The 16,559-nt window shown below is 32.8% G+C and overlaps 1 protein-coding gene across 1 annotated transcript in view; it reads left to right on the forward strand.

The window, feature by feature from the left end:
- Positions 1-16,559, forward strand: part of SEMA3A (semaphorin 3A) — a 237,511-nt gene that overhangs the window by 188,455 nt on the left and 32,497 nt on the right. Inside the window, exons 8-12 of the mRNA XM_010977990.3 lie at positions 5,568-5,710; positions 7,503-7,617; positions 7,711-7,780; positions 10,103-10,247; positions 13,370-13,589. Coding sequence (XP_010976292.1) covers positions 5,568-5,710; positions 7,503-7,617; positions 7,711-7,780; positions 10,103-10,247; positions 13,370-13,589 — 693 coding nt within the window. The remainder of the gene's footprint in view (positions 1-5,567; positions 5,711-7,502; positions 7,618-7,710; positions 7,781-10,102; positions 10,248-13,369; positions 13,590-16,559) is intronic.

Consider the following 16,559-nt stretch of genomic DNA (forward strand, 5'->3'; position numbering starts at 1 on the left):
CTCTCCAGCTAGATTTCTTCCTACTTCTCATCACTTGTCTCAGTGCTCCAGATTCTATGCTCTTTTCTCTTTTTACTCTATACCCTCCTAATTATCCCACTGACTTTAATTTCAAACAACTTCAACTCTAGGCCTCATTTGTCTTCTGAGCTCTCATATTCTCTGGTCTATGGGACAACTTCACAAGCATCTCCCTCTAAAGATGCACTAAACTGAGCTAGTCTTCCTTCCTCATTCTCATACCTATTCTTCCTCAAGTGTTCCATATCAGTAAATGATTCCTATCCAAATCAGTTGTTTAAATCAGTTATTTATTTAATTTTTCCATGATTTTCTTACTACTTCTCACATTCCGTTATCTTACCAATGAACATAATCCACTGATTCTACTTTCACATAATCTCTGCACATCTCCTTCTCTATCATGCAAGTCCAGATCACCATCATTTCTTACCAACCTTCAGAGTAGTCTTCTTGCCTTCATTCTTACCTCAGTATATTTTTTTCCACAGCAGCCAGAATGATCTTCTTAAAATAGAAACCTGATAGTGTCGTTACTAGGCTTGAAACACTTCAATGGTTTCCCTTTTAGCCAGTAGGGCAATAAACTCCTAAACAATAAAATTCCTTCTTATTCTGGTCTCTGCTTGACTTTTTATCATCATCTCTAACCACATCTCTCTTCATTGACTACTGTCTGTTGCATAACGTTCTGTGACCTTGCACCTGTGTTCCTTCTACCTGGGAAACTACTGGTTATTCTTTAGATCTTGAATTATATGTCCTATTTTTTGAGAAAAGCTTTTGCTAATTCTTTCACATCAAGATCAGTTGTCCCTTCTATTTCTCACTACATTCTTGCCAAACTCTTATTTTTGCTCATTATATGTAGTTTAATAATTGCTCTGCTTAATTGTTGGTATTCTCTCACAGACAATAATCACCCTGCAGACAGAAAACATTTCATCATAATATCCCCTAATCTTCTACAATTCAAAGCATAGAGGGGAGGGTATAGCTCAGTGGTAGGAGTGCATGCTTAGCATGCTCAAGGTTCTGAGTTCAATCCCCAGTACCTCCATTAAAAATAAATAAATAAATAAATAAATCTAATTACACCCAAAGCATAGAGCAAATGCTTAGGAAATATTAGATAAATGAAAATGTAAATGGTGTGTGTGCATGAAGAATAGATATTCTTTATTGGAGCAACAGTCTGTAGATTATTGGGTTGGCAGCAAATAGAGGCCTTAGATGAGGAAGAGAACTCATTCTTCCACAGAAAGGAAGAAAAGAAAAATTGGAGGCTGAAGGAAGGAAGAGAAGGGAATTCTTGCCAAATCACCTTGGTCTCATCAGTATAGCAAATACAATGCCAATCTTTGGAGAGGGTGAAGTGAGAGATGGTACGTTGGTTAATGTTAAGATACTTAGAATGATTTTAAACAGTTGATGATAGTAAATCTAAAATGCGCCACTAAAATAAATAAAATAATTCCTTAGCAACTCTAGGATTCTTGTTTAGCTTGAATTTATAGCACATCCATTTACTGCGATTGTATGATTTTCTTCATCCTTGCTTAGGTCTAGGGACAAAGGGAAAAAAGATCTGGAGACTTGTGGGCAGGTATGTGGAGGTTGAGGAGGCCAAGAGGTTCTAGGATAATAGGGAAGCAAATCAGCATGACTGATTAGAATGTGTGGATTAGATAAAGAGGGAGATTCCCCAGTGAGGAAAGGAATAGACTGAGAGGGTAAGAGAGAGGAGCAAGGAAGGGGAAGGCAAAAGGGGGGCACTGAGAAGTAGAAAATGTATAGTGAGCAGAGGTTTTGGTGAAAAGAAAGATTTTCCAAATTTGAAATATTAGAAGAAGAATGGCTTCTTCTAAATATTTGGATGAGATAAACTAGAGACTTATTTTATTTTAAAATTGGAGTGACTGTTTTTTCAAGTATAAGATATAACCTAAATTTCTTGAAGACAAGTTACATTAAAGTGACGTCATTTTTCTTTGATATTCCCTTTTTCTGTTTTAATAAATTGAGTTTTATTTTCTATGCATAATGGTATTTTTGATCTATATCTGAAGCTATGTCAAACTGTTAATTCACCTACCAAATCCTCTATGCCAGTAGCATCAGACACTGAAGGAGAGACTAGGATTGAAGACCCTTCCAGTAACCAAAGTATGTCATAACTTGCTTGAATGATTTCCCACCAGAGCCCACATTTGTAAGACAATAATTATCCCCACATATTTTAGAGAGGGAGGTATGATGTTTGATAATGCCTTCTCTCATGCCCAAACACCAATGTAAGGAAATATCTAAGTGTAAAATATTGTTTGATTTGTTGCCATTTGTGTGTTTCTAACACCACTTTGCTAGATCGTAGCTTTCTGAGAACAAGGGATATGTACCATTCATTTTGTTTTTAACATTATAGCTTGCATGTATTTATGATCAAATAAAAGGTAGTTGTATTTGATTACTTGAAATTCTTTAAGTCATTCAGGTGTTTATATGAGCAACTACACTAATATGGGAGGTCATATTAAACTAACTTCTCCATTTCTTCAGTGTTAAAGCAGAAAAATGTGTGATTTTTCATTTTAATTCTGCAGCTGGATTATAATGAGATCTTATAATGAGAACTTCACATGTGATTGAGGCTTCTTTTCAATATCATCATCATAATAACATACAACATTTAACATTTTACAAAGTTGTTTCACAGGCACTATTTAAGTTTAAATTATTTGTTTTTGTATGAACTATTTATGACAGGGTGACTTGAACTTAATTTGAAATAAACTCAATTTGAATCTGAAATCTGAGAGGTAAGAGTCTTGTCACAAGGTCACAAATTTTGCAAGTGAATAAACTGAGTTCTCTAACACATAGGTCTGTGACAGGTCTGCATGCACACATGCGTGCTGAATTTCTAGGAATCTATAACTTCATCAGTGGGGTAGTAATTATTTGGTTTGTAACATAATTCCTACTCTGTCACATTAATTATTCTACTCACCATTCTTCATGAGACAAACACATAAATACAAATATTTTATGTATATGAATAAGTAGAAATTTATTTATTTATTTCATTTTCTGTCAGTTTTTGTAGATAAAGTTTTATTCAAATATAGCCACACCCATTATTTTTTGCATCATCCATCCATGGTTGCTTTCATACTAAAAATGTCAGAGTTGAGTATTTGTGATAGAGGTTGTACAGTGCATAAAGCCTAAAATATTTATTATCTAGCATGAACTCTGTAACTGTCTTTCAAATTTTGAAGGTCTGCTCTCACATTTTGCCTTTAGAAAATCTATTAATTTCTACAGCTGTGATTTTATGTATCTTGTGACCCTGATCAGATATGTCTCTGGAAAGCATTCAGGATGATTTCTTGTATGTCCTGTATCTAGTTATTAAATAGAAAATATTTTGTTTGGTGAAAGCGTCAGTGACCATCTTTCACTCAGAAAGTAGATAAACATTTTTCATGGCTCAGATGCTTTTGTAAATTTATATTTTCATGGCTGTTTATAAAAGAAATATTAATTTAACTATGAGGGTGCATGTGTCTATGTTGTTACTGCTTTATTAGGCTGATTCAAGTCTTGGTTGAACTGTTTACTATGTCAAGTTTTTTTTTTTTCTTTCTTTATTGAGTTATAGTCAGTTTACAATGTTGTGTGAATAAGTAGAAATTTATGGGAAAAAAACAAGCTTTGCAATAGTTAACTAATGTTAAAGCAGTGTATTCTTAAAAATTATGGTGCTAAGTGATTCCAGCTTTTAAGGTATCATTCTCCTAACCTTATTCCACTGGCACACTGAACTTTAAAGATGAATGGATAATATTTCATATGTTTCACATTACTTACATTGTCTGTATAATTTGCCTGAGAAAATAGTGAAGTGTTGCCCTGTGAAATACACTAAGTGCATGGTCCCAGAGCAATGTTAACAGAAAGTTACAAGTGTAGAACACATGATAATGATGATTAGTCACAGGCGAAAAGATTAGGACTGACTAACATGGATAAAGCTAGTTTCAAGGATTCTCATCCCTTTCCTGGTCTCTTAAGTATGGTGCTGATCTAGGCGTATGTATTTTATTGTTAATTGGATAACATAATACACCATGGATGTAAAAAGTAAATTATTGTAAGAACTTAAATATCTGCAGTGTCCTAAGTACTCTGAGTGAGATACACTCAGCTTCTTAGTATACGCCATTGTTAAATCCATGAAGCTATTACATATTTTTAAATAGTTTATATGAGACCACAACCGTATCAGCCCAGGTATTTACAAAAGTATGTTTTGAAGTGGGACTCTAAACATCTCTGACACACCTTCTGCATAATCTAGGCAGTCTCATTTTTTCCCTTTTTTCTTTCCTTGTCTTCTGGCACCGATACTCGTTGAATGGCCACTGTGTTTTAAGTTCTAGGATCATAGCATCAAACAAAGCATGCCAAGTCCTTGTTCTCATGGAAGTTCTATTCACTGAGGTGAAGAGGGAGACTGACAATAAGCAAATGGAGTTTAAAGAGAGACAGAGAGATGATCATAGCAGGTGTTCATAATGTTAGGAAGAAAAACAATGCATGAAAAAAGAGTAACTAGGAATAAGGATTTCCGCACTGTAAATTAGGGTAGTCAACAAAGATCCCTTTGATAATGTGATATTTTGAACAAAGACCTGAGTAAAAGTAAGAATCCAGTTCTTAGAATATATGAGGACAGAGAGTTACACAGTGAGGAAACATCTGAGTCAGGACTGAGAGTGCTTGACCTGTTTGAGAACCAGGAAGGGGGATGGTAAGTCTGGTGAGGAGTAAGTTAGGGAAGGAAGTGTAGGCAGAAGAAAAGGCATGTGAGGTAGCAGAGAACAGATCATAAATGGCTTCTGGTCACTGGAAGGATTTTGCATTTTAGTATAAGTGATTTGGAAAGATAGAGGAAGGTGTTGCAGGGGAGTGACATATTGGAGGTACACACTGGCTGGTGTGTAGAGACAGGGCTCAAGAGTAACTTCATGGTTTGGGGGTTGAGTACCTACCTAGTCAATGTTCCATTTAATGAGCTGGGGTACAACTGAAAGGATTTGTTTGATTTTATATGAATCTCGTCTCTCCCCTCCCATCCAGTTTTTGTTGGAAAGTGGAATGAACTAGTTGGTAGCTTGACTCAGATTATTTTATGCTTGAAAGCATAACAATGGTGGAGGTAGTAACACTTGATAGCACTTACAGTTTGCAACATATTTTCATATCCAACAATGCATTTATTCTGTGTGGTCACACTGAGGATTTCTGCACCACCACCTAGCTTTATGGGAAAAATTGTATTTTTGAGATACAAGGTGATTTGGAACATACTTTAAAATGCATAAAACCCAGTTCACATCTACTGAAAGAAAGCAAACTAAGGAAAGATTAGTTCTTGAAATATGTCAAATAAGAGTTAGGAGAAAATTGAAAATGGACTTTAATGAATGATCTTATTTACCAACTGTGAATTAATATATGTACTGTAATTTGTCTCTCAGATCCAAGGTTCATTAGTGCCCACCTCATCCCAGAGAGTGACAACCCTGAAGATGACAAAGTATACTTTTTCTTCCGTGAAAATGCGATAGATGGAGAACACACTGGAAAAGCCACTCATGCTAGAATAGGTCAGATATGCAAGGTGAGGTGAAGAAAAAAATATGAGGGAGGGCATCATTGTCCAATCACAGGTTTTTTTCCCCTTCTCCACCTATATAGAAATATAATGAAAAATTATGACTAAAAAATTGGATCACTATAGATATTTAAATGGCAAAAATTATTGAAAACATAGTTGCTATGAAAAGAATTTCATAGTCAAACATGCAGGTAGAGATTATGAGGGATTATTTCACAATTACATTAAATAATATCTGTTTGAAATTCTAGGGAAATACATTTTTTTCACATTACCTGGGAAAATGTAATTCTTTGTAGTCTCAGACCTACTACAGTTTCCTACAATGTATAGTTGAGAACTGCACAGTTTCCTGAAATATGTAAGTTTTGAATGAATATTTTTGGTTGGAATAACTAAAGTATGAATATAAAAGAGAAAAGCATTAAAGCATGTTTTTATAAATTGATTATAGCATCCTATTTGCATGTACATGCACACCACACATAATTTTGAAGCTCTGAAATTTATCTGAGGTAATTTGTTTACTGTGTGGCAATAACGTAACATGCATTATAATGTTAGATATATAGAATAAACAATTGGTCAGTAATACTTATGTATTAATTAGTATCAGTGTGAAGATATGACAATAGTACTATTTTTACCCTCTAGCAGTATAGTGCAGTATATGTGCAATGTGAATAAAGTTAACTGTTATTATATATTAAAGTACCTTTAGCTCAAGAAATAAAGCCAGATCCAATTATTGTCTTAAAATTATTTCTTAAAAAAAATCATGAACTGCTAAAAATTCCTACTTGGGGGGAGGGGGTAACCCTCTTTCCTACCCAATTATAATCTAATTATTTATCTGTAGTATATTAAATTAATGAAAAATTTAAAGTTTTAATAATCTGGAAGCATACAAATGATATGTAAAATACATGAGAGTATTTTCTCCACAAAATATAGATCATATTTAAAAGCACTGCTTACAAAGATTAAAGAAAATCTTTATACTACATAAAATCATATAAACAGAATATAAATCAGTATTATATTTTTGAGGAAACAGTTACTTCCCTTTAAAATATGCACATAAATATTATTTAGAAAGACTAAAAGTTACCAGTAAATACATACCATCATAATAGAATTTATTGCTACATTGGGTTAAAATTAAATTTCATTGTCAGTGAGGAGATACTTTTTCAAAATGTTTACTCTAGAATGAGTTTTCTTTATTAAGGCTTATGCAGATATTATTTCAAAATACTATTTTTGAAGTCAGAATTGCTTCAACTGTTTGAGTTTGTAAAAATATTTGATGCTAGCATGCTTTTATTTTGGGTTTATTTTCAGTATGGGTTATAAGGCATGCAGTTATTCTTTTAGTCAATAAACACTCATTAAGTGCCTACTATGTGCCAATGTGCTTACCTCTGGGAACCAGCAAACTTGGTGAGTAAGATATTAAGAAACACATATGTAAAGGGGAGAGACTTAAAGCAAGCACAAGACTCAGGAATAGTATTTTTCATTGCAAAGTGGTAACAGAATGGAAAAAGTACAGTGACTTTTTAATGCTGAGGTATTTATTAAGTCAGTCCTTGAAAAAGGTTTAAGTAAATAGATTTGACCAACAATATAATAAGAAGACACAGTTACTTGTATCTAGTCATTTAAAATGTGTTATTTTTCAGTTTGAAAAGTGAGGAATTATATTTTGTATCTGTTTCAAGATATGAAAAGATAAGTATTTGAAATTACCATTTGCGTGCAGAATTTCTAAAACAGTGTTCTCTCCTTTCAGAATGACTTCGGGGGCCACAGAAGTCTGGTGAATAAATGGACAACATTCCTCAAAGCTCGTCTGATTTGCTCAGTGCCAGGTCCAAATGGCATTGATACTCATTTTGATGAATTGCGTAAGTAGCTGGTGATGTTGTACAGAGAATATTTGTTTAGACTTTGCCGTAACCTTCAAAAATACACCTTTCCCCGATTTTGTTTTCAAACAGAGGATGTATTCCTAATGAATTCTAAAGATCCTAAAAATCCAGTTGTGTACGGAGTGTTTACAACTTCCAGGTAAACAATGCTTTTACTCTCTTATTATCATAGAAAATCCATGGCCTTTAGATGCTTTCCAGGCATCTATAATTTGTGAAAATGTATTTTTGAAAGGACATTGTTGGCTTAATCTTTGAGCTGTTGTGCATTCTTGGATAGCTGACATAAGTTATGACCTAAATTGTGTTTTTTAATAGATTTTAGCAAAGAATATCATTACTATAAATTTAATGATGAAAAATGTATGCCATGTCCTATGTATAGCTTTGACTTCAAAAATTTGAGTGAAGTGTAAATATTATAAAAAATGGAAATCTGAGCATTGTTTAAAGTTTTTAGTAATATAAACTAAGGTTGAAAATCTTTTTCCTTCCTGTCTCCTTTCTCTTCTTCTCTGTCCCTACCCTCCTCCTCCCCCACTCTCTCTCCCTCCCTTGCCTTCTCCTCTCTCCTTTCCTCATTCCCCATCTCCCCCAATGCTGACAATCAAGCAGTAATTATCTCCTATTACATTCAGTATAAAGTTTACATTACCTGGGTTACTAAAAGAACCATATATTTACATACATATAAATAGAGATGTGCATTTGGATATGAATAAAATGTTTAAAAGAAAAATAATTTAAAAATCAGAAGTCAGGAAAAGTGCTACAAGGCACTGTGATAGCATAAAGAGAAAGATTAACTGCAGTGTCCAACACTGATTTATTCTGTATTTAGTCATTACAAATTGATTGGACGTTTTTACTTAATTTTTTAAAGAACAAGTAAAAATAAAGAAACCCATATTACTAAAACCATGTGCAGTTTTCCATACCTAAGTATTTCTCCCATTTGGTATAAAAACAGAATGACAGTGAAAGTAAAGAATGGAGGGGGTGCTCAAATTAAACAAACATTAATCCATTTCTTTTGCTTCCTCATTGCTTAGTACAGCAGTTTTGTCTAGAGCATGCATTAGAATCACTTAGCATATTAAAATACAGATGTAGGCCCCGCCTCCAGGGTCTTTCATTCAGTAGGAATGGGACAGAGCCTAAGAATTTGCATTTCTAACAAATTCCCCAGTGATGCCCACACTGTTGGTCTAGGAACCACATCTGAGAATCACTGGCTTAATGGGTAAAATAATTACACTTCTCTACTTCAGTGAGACTGATGCCTGGATGTGTTAGCCTTAACAGATGTAAATCCTGAGCATGTCTTTCAATGATGATGAATTCCATCAATAAATAAGTAAAATGTATAACAATAGAAAAGGAACAAATAAACATTACATATATCAAGTATGTATTAATTTGCTATTTATTCCATTATGAATATATTGTTGTTAAATTCTTTTTAAGTACCTACTAAGATTTAGTGGGTGTCAAATACCATGCAGTGTGTAATTAATGTTATAGAAAAGAAGCCAGGCGTGGTTCCTTCCCTCATGAAGCTCGCACCCTACCAGACATTGTCTACATGCAGCAACTTTCGATAATGAACTCTTATGAACACGTTTTTCATTTGATCCAATTTATATGTAGCTTTCTGTGGGAGAGAGTGATTAAAACATAAGCATTCCATATTTTAAATATGCACAACTGTTATATAAAATGAAAAATCATGGTAGCTCTTGGCAAACTTCCAATTTGCTTCAATTACCTGATTTTTTTTTTTTTTTGTCCAGCAAAATGATCAGGATAATTGCTGTAATACTCCACTTTTGGTAGCTTGTAATAGCTACTAACTTAAAACGATTTTCTGTGTTGGCAAAAGATGATATTAATTGCCTTCACACAAATCAAATTCTGTTACTTGATCAAATACTTTTGTTGGTTTGGGAGTTAAAAATAATATAACTCATTGACTATTCATTTCCTCACCAGTTTCAGTTTATAAAATGAGTTCTTAAACATTCTTGCTTGTTTCAACATTTCCTGGTTTCAGTAATGATGCTTGAGGCTTAATATAATACCAAAGTTTATATTTTTATTTCTATTTGATACCAGAATTAAGCATTACTTTTTAGAAGATCATGTATATGTTTTCCTATCAATATGTGCAATATGAATGTATATATTTATATCACATTTTGTCCATTTATGATATGAATATATGTATATTCTTTGAGTACTAAAGTGGTTTCGGCCCTGCCTTCTATTTTTGAGCAATCATAATTTGGTCTGTTGTGTATTATTAAAAAATACATACATGTGATTTAAAAAACCCAAACACTTCTTGAGAATTTATGTTCAAGTTTTGATAATTGATACCTGAAATTTAAGAACTCAGTATCAACAGCTCTCTTGCCATTGTATAAAGATGAAAGTCTGTTTTTGTTCTTTCTCTTTTTAGTAACATCTTCAAGGGGTCAGCTGTGTGCATGTATAGCATGAGTGATGTGAGAAGAGTGTTCCTTGGTCCATATGCTCACAGGGATGGTCCCAACTACCAGTGGGTGCCTTATCAAGGAAGAGTCCCCTACCCACGACCAGGAACTGTAAGTAGCCTAGGCATTTAAAATATGAAATGAATAAATTTATGCTGAAGGTTAATAAAAAGCAGATAATGTAAATACAGATAATGTAAAAGATAACATTGAATACAGATAATGTAGAAGATTTCAAGACTATAAATGAAAGTAAGTCAAGGATTTTCTGTGATACCATGAAATTCTACATATAAAAACATCCTTTTTACAGATATCAATGTTTGAGTTCAGTGCTTGCCAGTAGTTAATACCCATAATTTATGAGAAATAGAAACAGAGCAGGTAGCCTTATTTATTTTCTTTTCTGAAAGGAGTATAATGAACATGGCTTTCATGGAGAGTTGAAATAATTCAAATATTCTGTTTATGGTGAAGGCTCAAGAATTGTACATTAAATAGGAGGAAGAAAATTTAAATCAATATTATCTTCTTATGAGAATGGGATGCATCCCTCAAATGGATAAAGAAGATACACAAAAACAAACAAACACACACCTCATTGGGCAAGGCCCTATTCTATCTACTCTCACTGACCTTTCTCTTTCCCTCCAGTAATCCTGGGCACACTCAGGGTTAAAAAAAAAAAATGGGCAGAGCTCAAAATAAAACCAGCTTTAAGTTTGCAATTTAAATTAGTGAGAAAAAAAGAAAAAAGAAAAGACTGATATAGTAGAAAGTGAGTGAAATCAATATGATGTCAGAGGTTATAGACTATGGGGATAGAACCATCCAGTGCAACATTTTCTAACCCTAAGAATCTTTAAGGAAATAATTTCATACGATGAAAAACTTGTTCTGTAAGTTTCACCATTATTTTAATTTCACATCAGTTTTATTGTTAAATTCACGTAAATGATGCTTTATGTAATTTTATAGACATAGGATGCTTTTCATCTTGTTTGTTTTCTGGATTGGTAAACTTATTTATGAGCATTTCATAAATATTACTTCTAGCTGATGGGTCTTCTAAATAAAAACTTAAATAGGCTTCCAGAAGAATAAACAAACAAGATGGAATAACCATTGATTATAAGAAGACAAATGGGTTTGTAAAAATTCACAGGATATTTACTCCATTTCTTAATAGTAAACTGTTTTTACTTTTTTAGTGGACAGCTTTATATCCCTGTGGTTGTTTTTATCTCTATGATGAATTAATGCCAGTGTATTCTAAATATAAACTGATTCTAGGCTCACTTCAGCAAACTTGGTGGAATCCCTTCAATGTGCTAGATTTGGAACTACAGAGCTTTTGATCTGAAGATGTGTACAATGTATTTGGTATTAATAATAGCAGTTAAAAAGTATTGTGTATCAGGTCCTGTTTCAACAGATCTGTATATATATCTAAATAAAATATTCATTAGCCCAATTATTGTTCCCATTTCACAAATGAGGGCTTTGAGACAAAGAAAGGAGCCAGGATACAGTCTGGGCAGTTTAGTTCTAGAGGCTGAATTCTCACCCATTGTTCACAGAGAATTTTTATAACATGGGAAATTAAGTCAGCAACACGTACCAAGAAATAGAGGCAGAAGGCAGAAAGTGCTGACTAAACTAGGAATCAGGGAAGGGAGGGCTACCACGAGGAGATAACACCTAACTCCATGAATAAAATTCACTTGGATGAGTTCGTTAATCCCAAAAGGGGGCAGCTGACAATGTCATTGCATAAACACTAGTGGAGAAAAATATATTAAGTGACCTTCAGTGTGTCAGAAGAATAGCATTTTCTTTGTTTTTAGAGAAAAACCCACAGCTTAAGTAGTAGAAATAAAAATCAAAGGACAGCAAGGCAGGAAGATGAGACAGATACTAAGATAAAAATCTTATATAAATAAATCTCTTACTTTAATTTTCAATCACACATTTCTAAATTTTTGCAAGTTTTTTTAAATGGTGATAGAAAAGAAACGGGAATTAATGTTATAAAATATGTTTTATTGTTTCTCATAGGAATTTATATAGATATTTCTGTAACATTAAATAAGTAATTTTATAATGTACCTAAACAAAAATTAATTCCCTAAATCCCTTAACTGTTATATTACTGTATATTGTGTGTGTATCTGCATACAATATACATATACGTACATATTCATAAATAGAGAGATACTCTTCCCATTTCAAAACAGGTTTATTTATTTCATTTCTCATAAATTATTAATGATCTAGATCAAGGTAATGGCAAAGACAATTGATTTCTCCTTGTAACCTTCTTGTAAGATCAAGAGCCACTCAATTACATTTCAGCTCTCAAACTCCTACATTAAATGACAGAAATTACTCAAGTGTAAGACAAAAGGCAAGAGACTGGAGGTATTGTACTTGGAATTCTTATAACACATAATTAAATACAGTGAAAAGAGACAGAGTGAAAGCTGAGTTTTCTTGTTTTTGTTTGATTGCTTTAAGTGGAGTATTTAAATCCGGAGGTGACAATACACTGCATCCTGTCTGGCTCTCTGTGGCCTTTGTCTGTTCTGCTCAGTCCATTCTGATTGGTCAGTTTCTGTGCCATGCAAGTTGTTAAACATTTTGAGTAACACCTCTCCTTATCCTTAAAATTACTATAATTATTAAAGAAATAATGTTTTCAGTACTTTTTGTGGTGCTTTTTCAGGGTTATGTTAGAAATAAAGCAATAAAGAATAGTTTATATTGTCTTTTAGTTTGAAGAGAACATTTATATTTTAGCATGATGCCATAGGGAAAAATGAAATGTATCCAAGAAAATTAGTGAGTTTCTCTAATATAATGAGTAAGTGCATTTAGTTATAATATTCCATTCATTTTTTCAAATACTTAATCTATAACATAAAATATATGGCATTGCCACTAATAGAGACATCAGGCTCCTCCTGTGTGCTGAATTTATTAGATGAATTAGAAGTTTTCGGTAAGAAATGACGACATCCCATTGAGACTTAAGATATGTTGAGAAAATATGTATTATATGTTACATCTAATAATTTAAGTAGCATTATTTTATTTTTTAGTTTATAAGTTACTTTACTTTGAAAAAATAATTACAGGTTTAGATTCCTAGACCATTGAAGTCATATATTATAATATAAATTATAATCTCATTATATTTTATTCAAAAGATATTCTCCTCTTTATCTTAATAGTGTCCCAGTAAAACATTTGGTGGATTTGACTCTACAAAAGACCTCCCTGATGATGTTATAACATTTGCAAGAAGCCATCCAGCTATGTACAATCCAGTGTTTCCTATTAATAACCGGCCGATAATGATCAAAACAGATGTCAATTATCAGTTTACACAAATTGTAGTAGATCGAGTGGATGCAGAAGATGGACAGTATGATGTCATGTTTATTGGAACAGGTGAATGTTTTAACTTCAACTCTAAATGTTCTTCCAGAACATTGTGTCTAACTGATTAAGTACACTAAGAACTGAAGGAAGTTTTTATAGTCACTATCAAGGTATAGTTAACCTCTAATAAATGACAAAAAAACCTCAACAGTCTAACATCCCAGTGTATTATCTTTTTAGGCAAGTTGACATATATTAATTTAAATAAATTTTCTTTTCAATGAAAAATTGATAAATGTAATAAGGTAAAGCTAATGATTAGGTGAACAATTGATGACTATAATTGAATCATAACCCTTTTCTGGTCAGTGGCTTTTTAGGACAAAGATGTATTGCTCAAAACATGCCTAAAATTCACAAGACATTCAATAAAGGTTCAAGAATATATTGATGCAAAATTATCTGAACTTTAAAATTATCATAAGGTGAAAATTTTCCAGAAAATAAATTTTGGCAACAAATTTGTTTAGTGGTTTTACCATACAATGAGAAACAAAACAAAGCAAAACAAAACTTCATTAGAAAAGGAGCAAAGTGGACCTAAGAAATGGTCAGATCCATTTCTACAGAAATTTAACAACATATTTTTACCAATTCCATGATGATAAATAAACTTTTTGTAGGTATATTTTCCGAATGCATTCTGTTGCTATTATGACATATTATTTTGTTTTTCCCCTAGTCTATTTAATAGTACTGTTTTGAAAGTACCAGTTACAAATCTGAAACTTGCTACTTAGGGTCAGATTCCAAGGTAATAAATTCCTAGTCTCCATTAACGTTGTTAACTGACATAAATCAATGGGAAACAGAGTGAGTGCTCCGCTGAAACCTTGTATAATAACATTTATTTTCCCTTGGTGAGAAACAGAAAAAATTGAATTAACTACAGGGGAATGGCAACTGTGCAGTAAGTGCTTTAAAGACTTAAAGTTTTATAACAAAATTGTAAAATACTTATGTTATCAGGTGTAACAGTGTCAGGTTCTGAGCAATACATTACAGTCTACTTTTATGAGTGAGAAAGTTTCTCTATCAAATAAAAGAATCCCAGTGAGATTCAGAGTTCAGTAAAAGTCACTGAATTGTAAGTATCAACTTCTGGTTATAAATAAGTTGAGAAATTATAAGATGATGGGATTTCTGTTCAGTAAATATTAGTTTATCGTTTAATGCCAAATGGTAATGAGATCTCTCTACAGAGTAATTAAGCATGTTCGAAAATGTCACGCTTACCTTTTCCTTCACCTCTGGCCTACACATGCTGATAAGTCACCCACTCATTGCCAGTACAACAAAAGGTTGCTTCCACCTATTTGATCAAAGCAACCTAATCATGAGTTTTCACTTCTTCTTGGACACAAGCTGTCTTAAAAGAAATCAATTTCATGAGTATGTTGAATGTCTGATGATTGGATGGCTGTCGGTCAGCCCAGAGCAGGGTCATCTGTCAACAAAGTAAATTGATTACAGTAATTTTATCTTTTAACTAAGTTACACATCATAGTATATTGATCCTAGTTGAGTAATCTGATTCAAGTTGTGTGAAATTGTTTGAAATAGTACTCAGTAAAACTTGATCTGAAACACAGATAAAGTTATATTTGGATACTGGAGACTGATCAGAGGCACTCAGTGGATTAACCTAATTTACCTTTAATCTTTGGCGTTATGAGTAGTCTAAGGTCCTGTAAACACAGAAGGATCTTGTTAAAAGAGGGCTTTTTTCCTTTAACTTTACAAGGGATACACTAGCAACCTTTCTTGATCTCACGTAGCACATCATATTGATTTCCTGAAAATGGTTATCTATGTGTATAAATACATTGAATTATTTTCTGAAAACTTACTCTTATTGGCAAAATTTTCTTCTCCAATAATTAGTCTGTTAAATTTGATTAAAATGAGCCAATTGAAATTAAAAATAATGGATCAGCTGATCAAAACTGGAATGTTGAAGACTCAAATTTTTGAATTTAAAATCCCTGTTCTTTATTGTAGTAAAAATAGGAGTGAATCTGTAAATACTTGAAAATTATTTGCTTCTTAATCCAACTTAGTGTGAAAATGGTAGCTGTTACCATTAAAACAATTTGTCTCTTTTAATAATGAAAATTAGGGTAAACAATGCTTGCAATCTCTATAAAATATATTGTTTAACAGGTTTTGTTATGCTTCTGAATTGTAAATTTCTTTAGTACTCTAAAATTAATTAACCAATATATTAATTAGACCAATTTGTTAATCAAAATTGATTAGCCAGTTATTGAAAAACTACTGTAATTATAATCCAAGGTGTTTATTTTAAGAAATCAGATTATTGTCATTCATCACTTAATGGTCAATGAGCTGTCTTTAGGGGCCTTTAAGTACCAGAGTCTTCCACATGGGAGGAAAATGATCAGCCAGGCTCTGAAGCTCTAACTGCTTTTATTGCTTGACAACATTCTTTGCATTTTGCAAGTATTTTAAGTCTTCATAGTAGTTCCTGATTTCATAACAAAAACAGGAAAGCCTGTCATGTCAAACGAGTATTTTTTCTTTTTTTCTTTTTCATTGAATGAAAGATTCTTTAAATTCTACAGTGCTTTACAATTTTCAAAAGTTTCACACAAATCATTTAATATAATCCCATAATAACCCCTTTTTCCCCACCCCTAAATTGCCCCTCCCTCTTTCCCTCTCCCCACTGGTGACCATCCATTTGTTCTCTGTATCTGTGAGTCTGGTTCTTTTTTTTTTTTGTTATATTCACTGATTTGTTGTATTTTTTAGATTCCACATATAAGTGATATGATCATACAGTACTTGTCTTTCCCTGACATATTTCACTTGTGTAATGCCTTCCATGTCCCTCCATGCTGCTGCAAATGGCAAAATTTCATTCTTTTTTATGGGTGAATAATATTCCATTGTGTACATACACCACATCTTCTTTATCCATTCATCTGTTGATGAACATTTAAGTTGCTTCTATAC

Source organism: Camelus dromedarius, chromosome 7 (assembly GCF_036321535.1).
Source record: "Camelus dromedarius isolate mCamDro1 chromosome 7, mCamDro1.pat, whole genome shotgun sequence".
In the NCBI taxonomy this organism is placed as follows: domain Eukaryota; kingdom Metazoa; phylum Chordata; class Mammalia; order Artiodactyla; family Camelidae; genus Camelus; species Camelus dromedarius.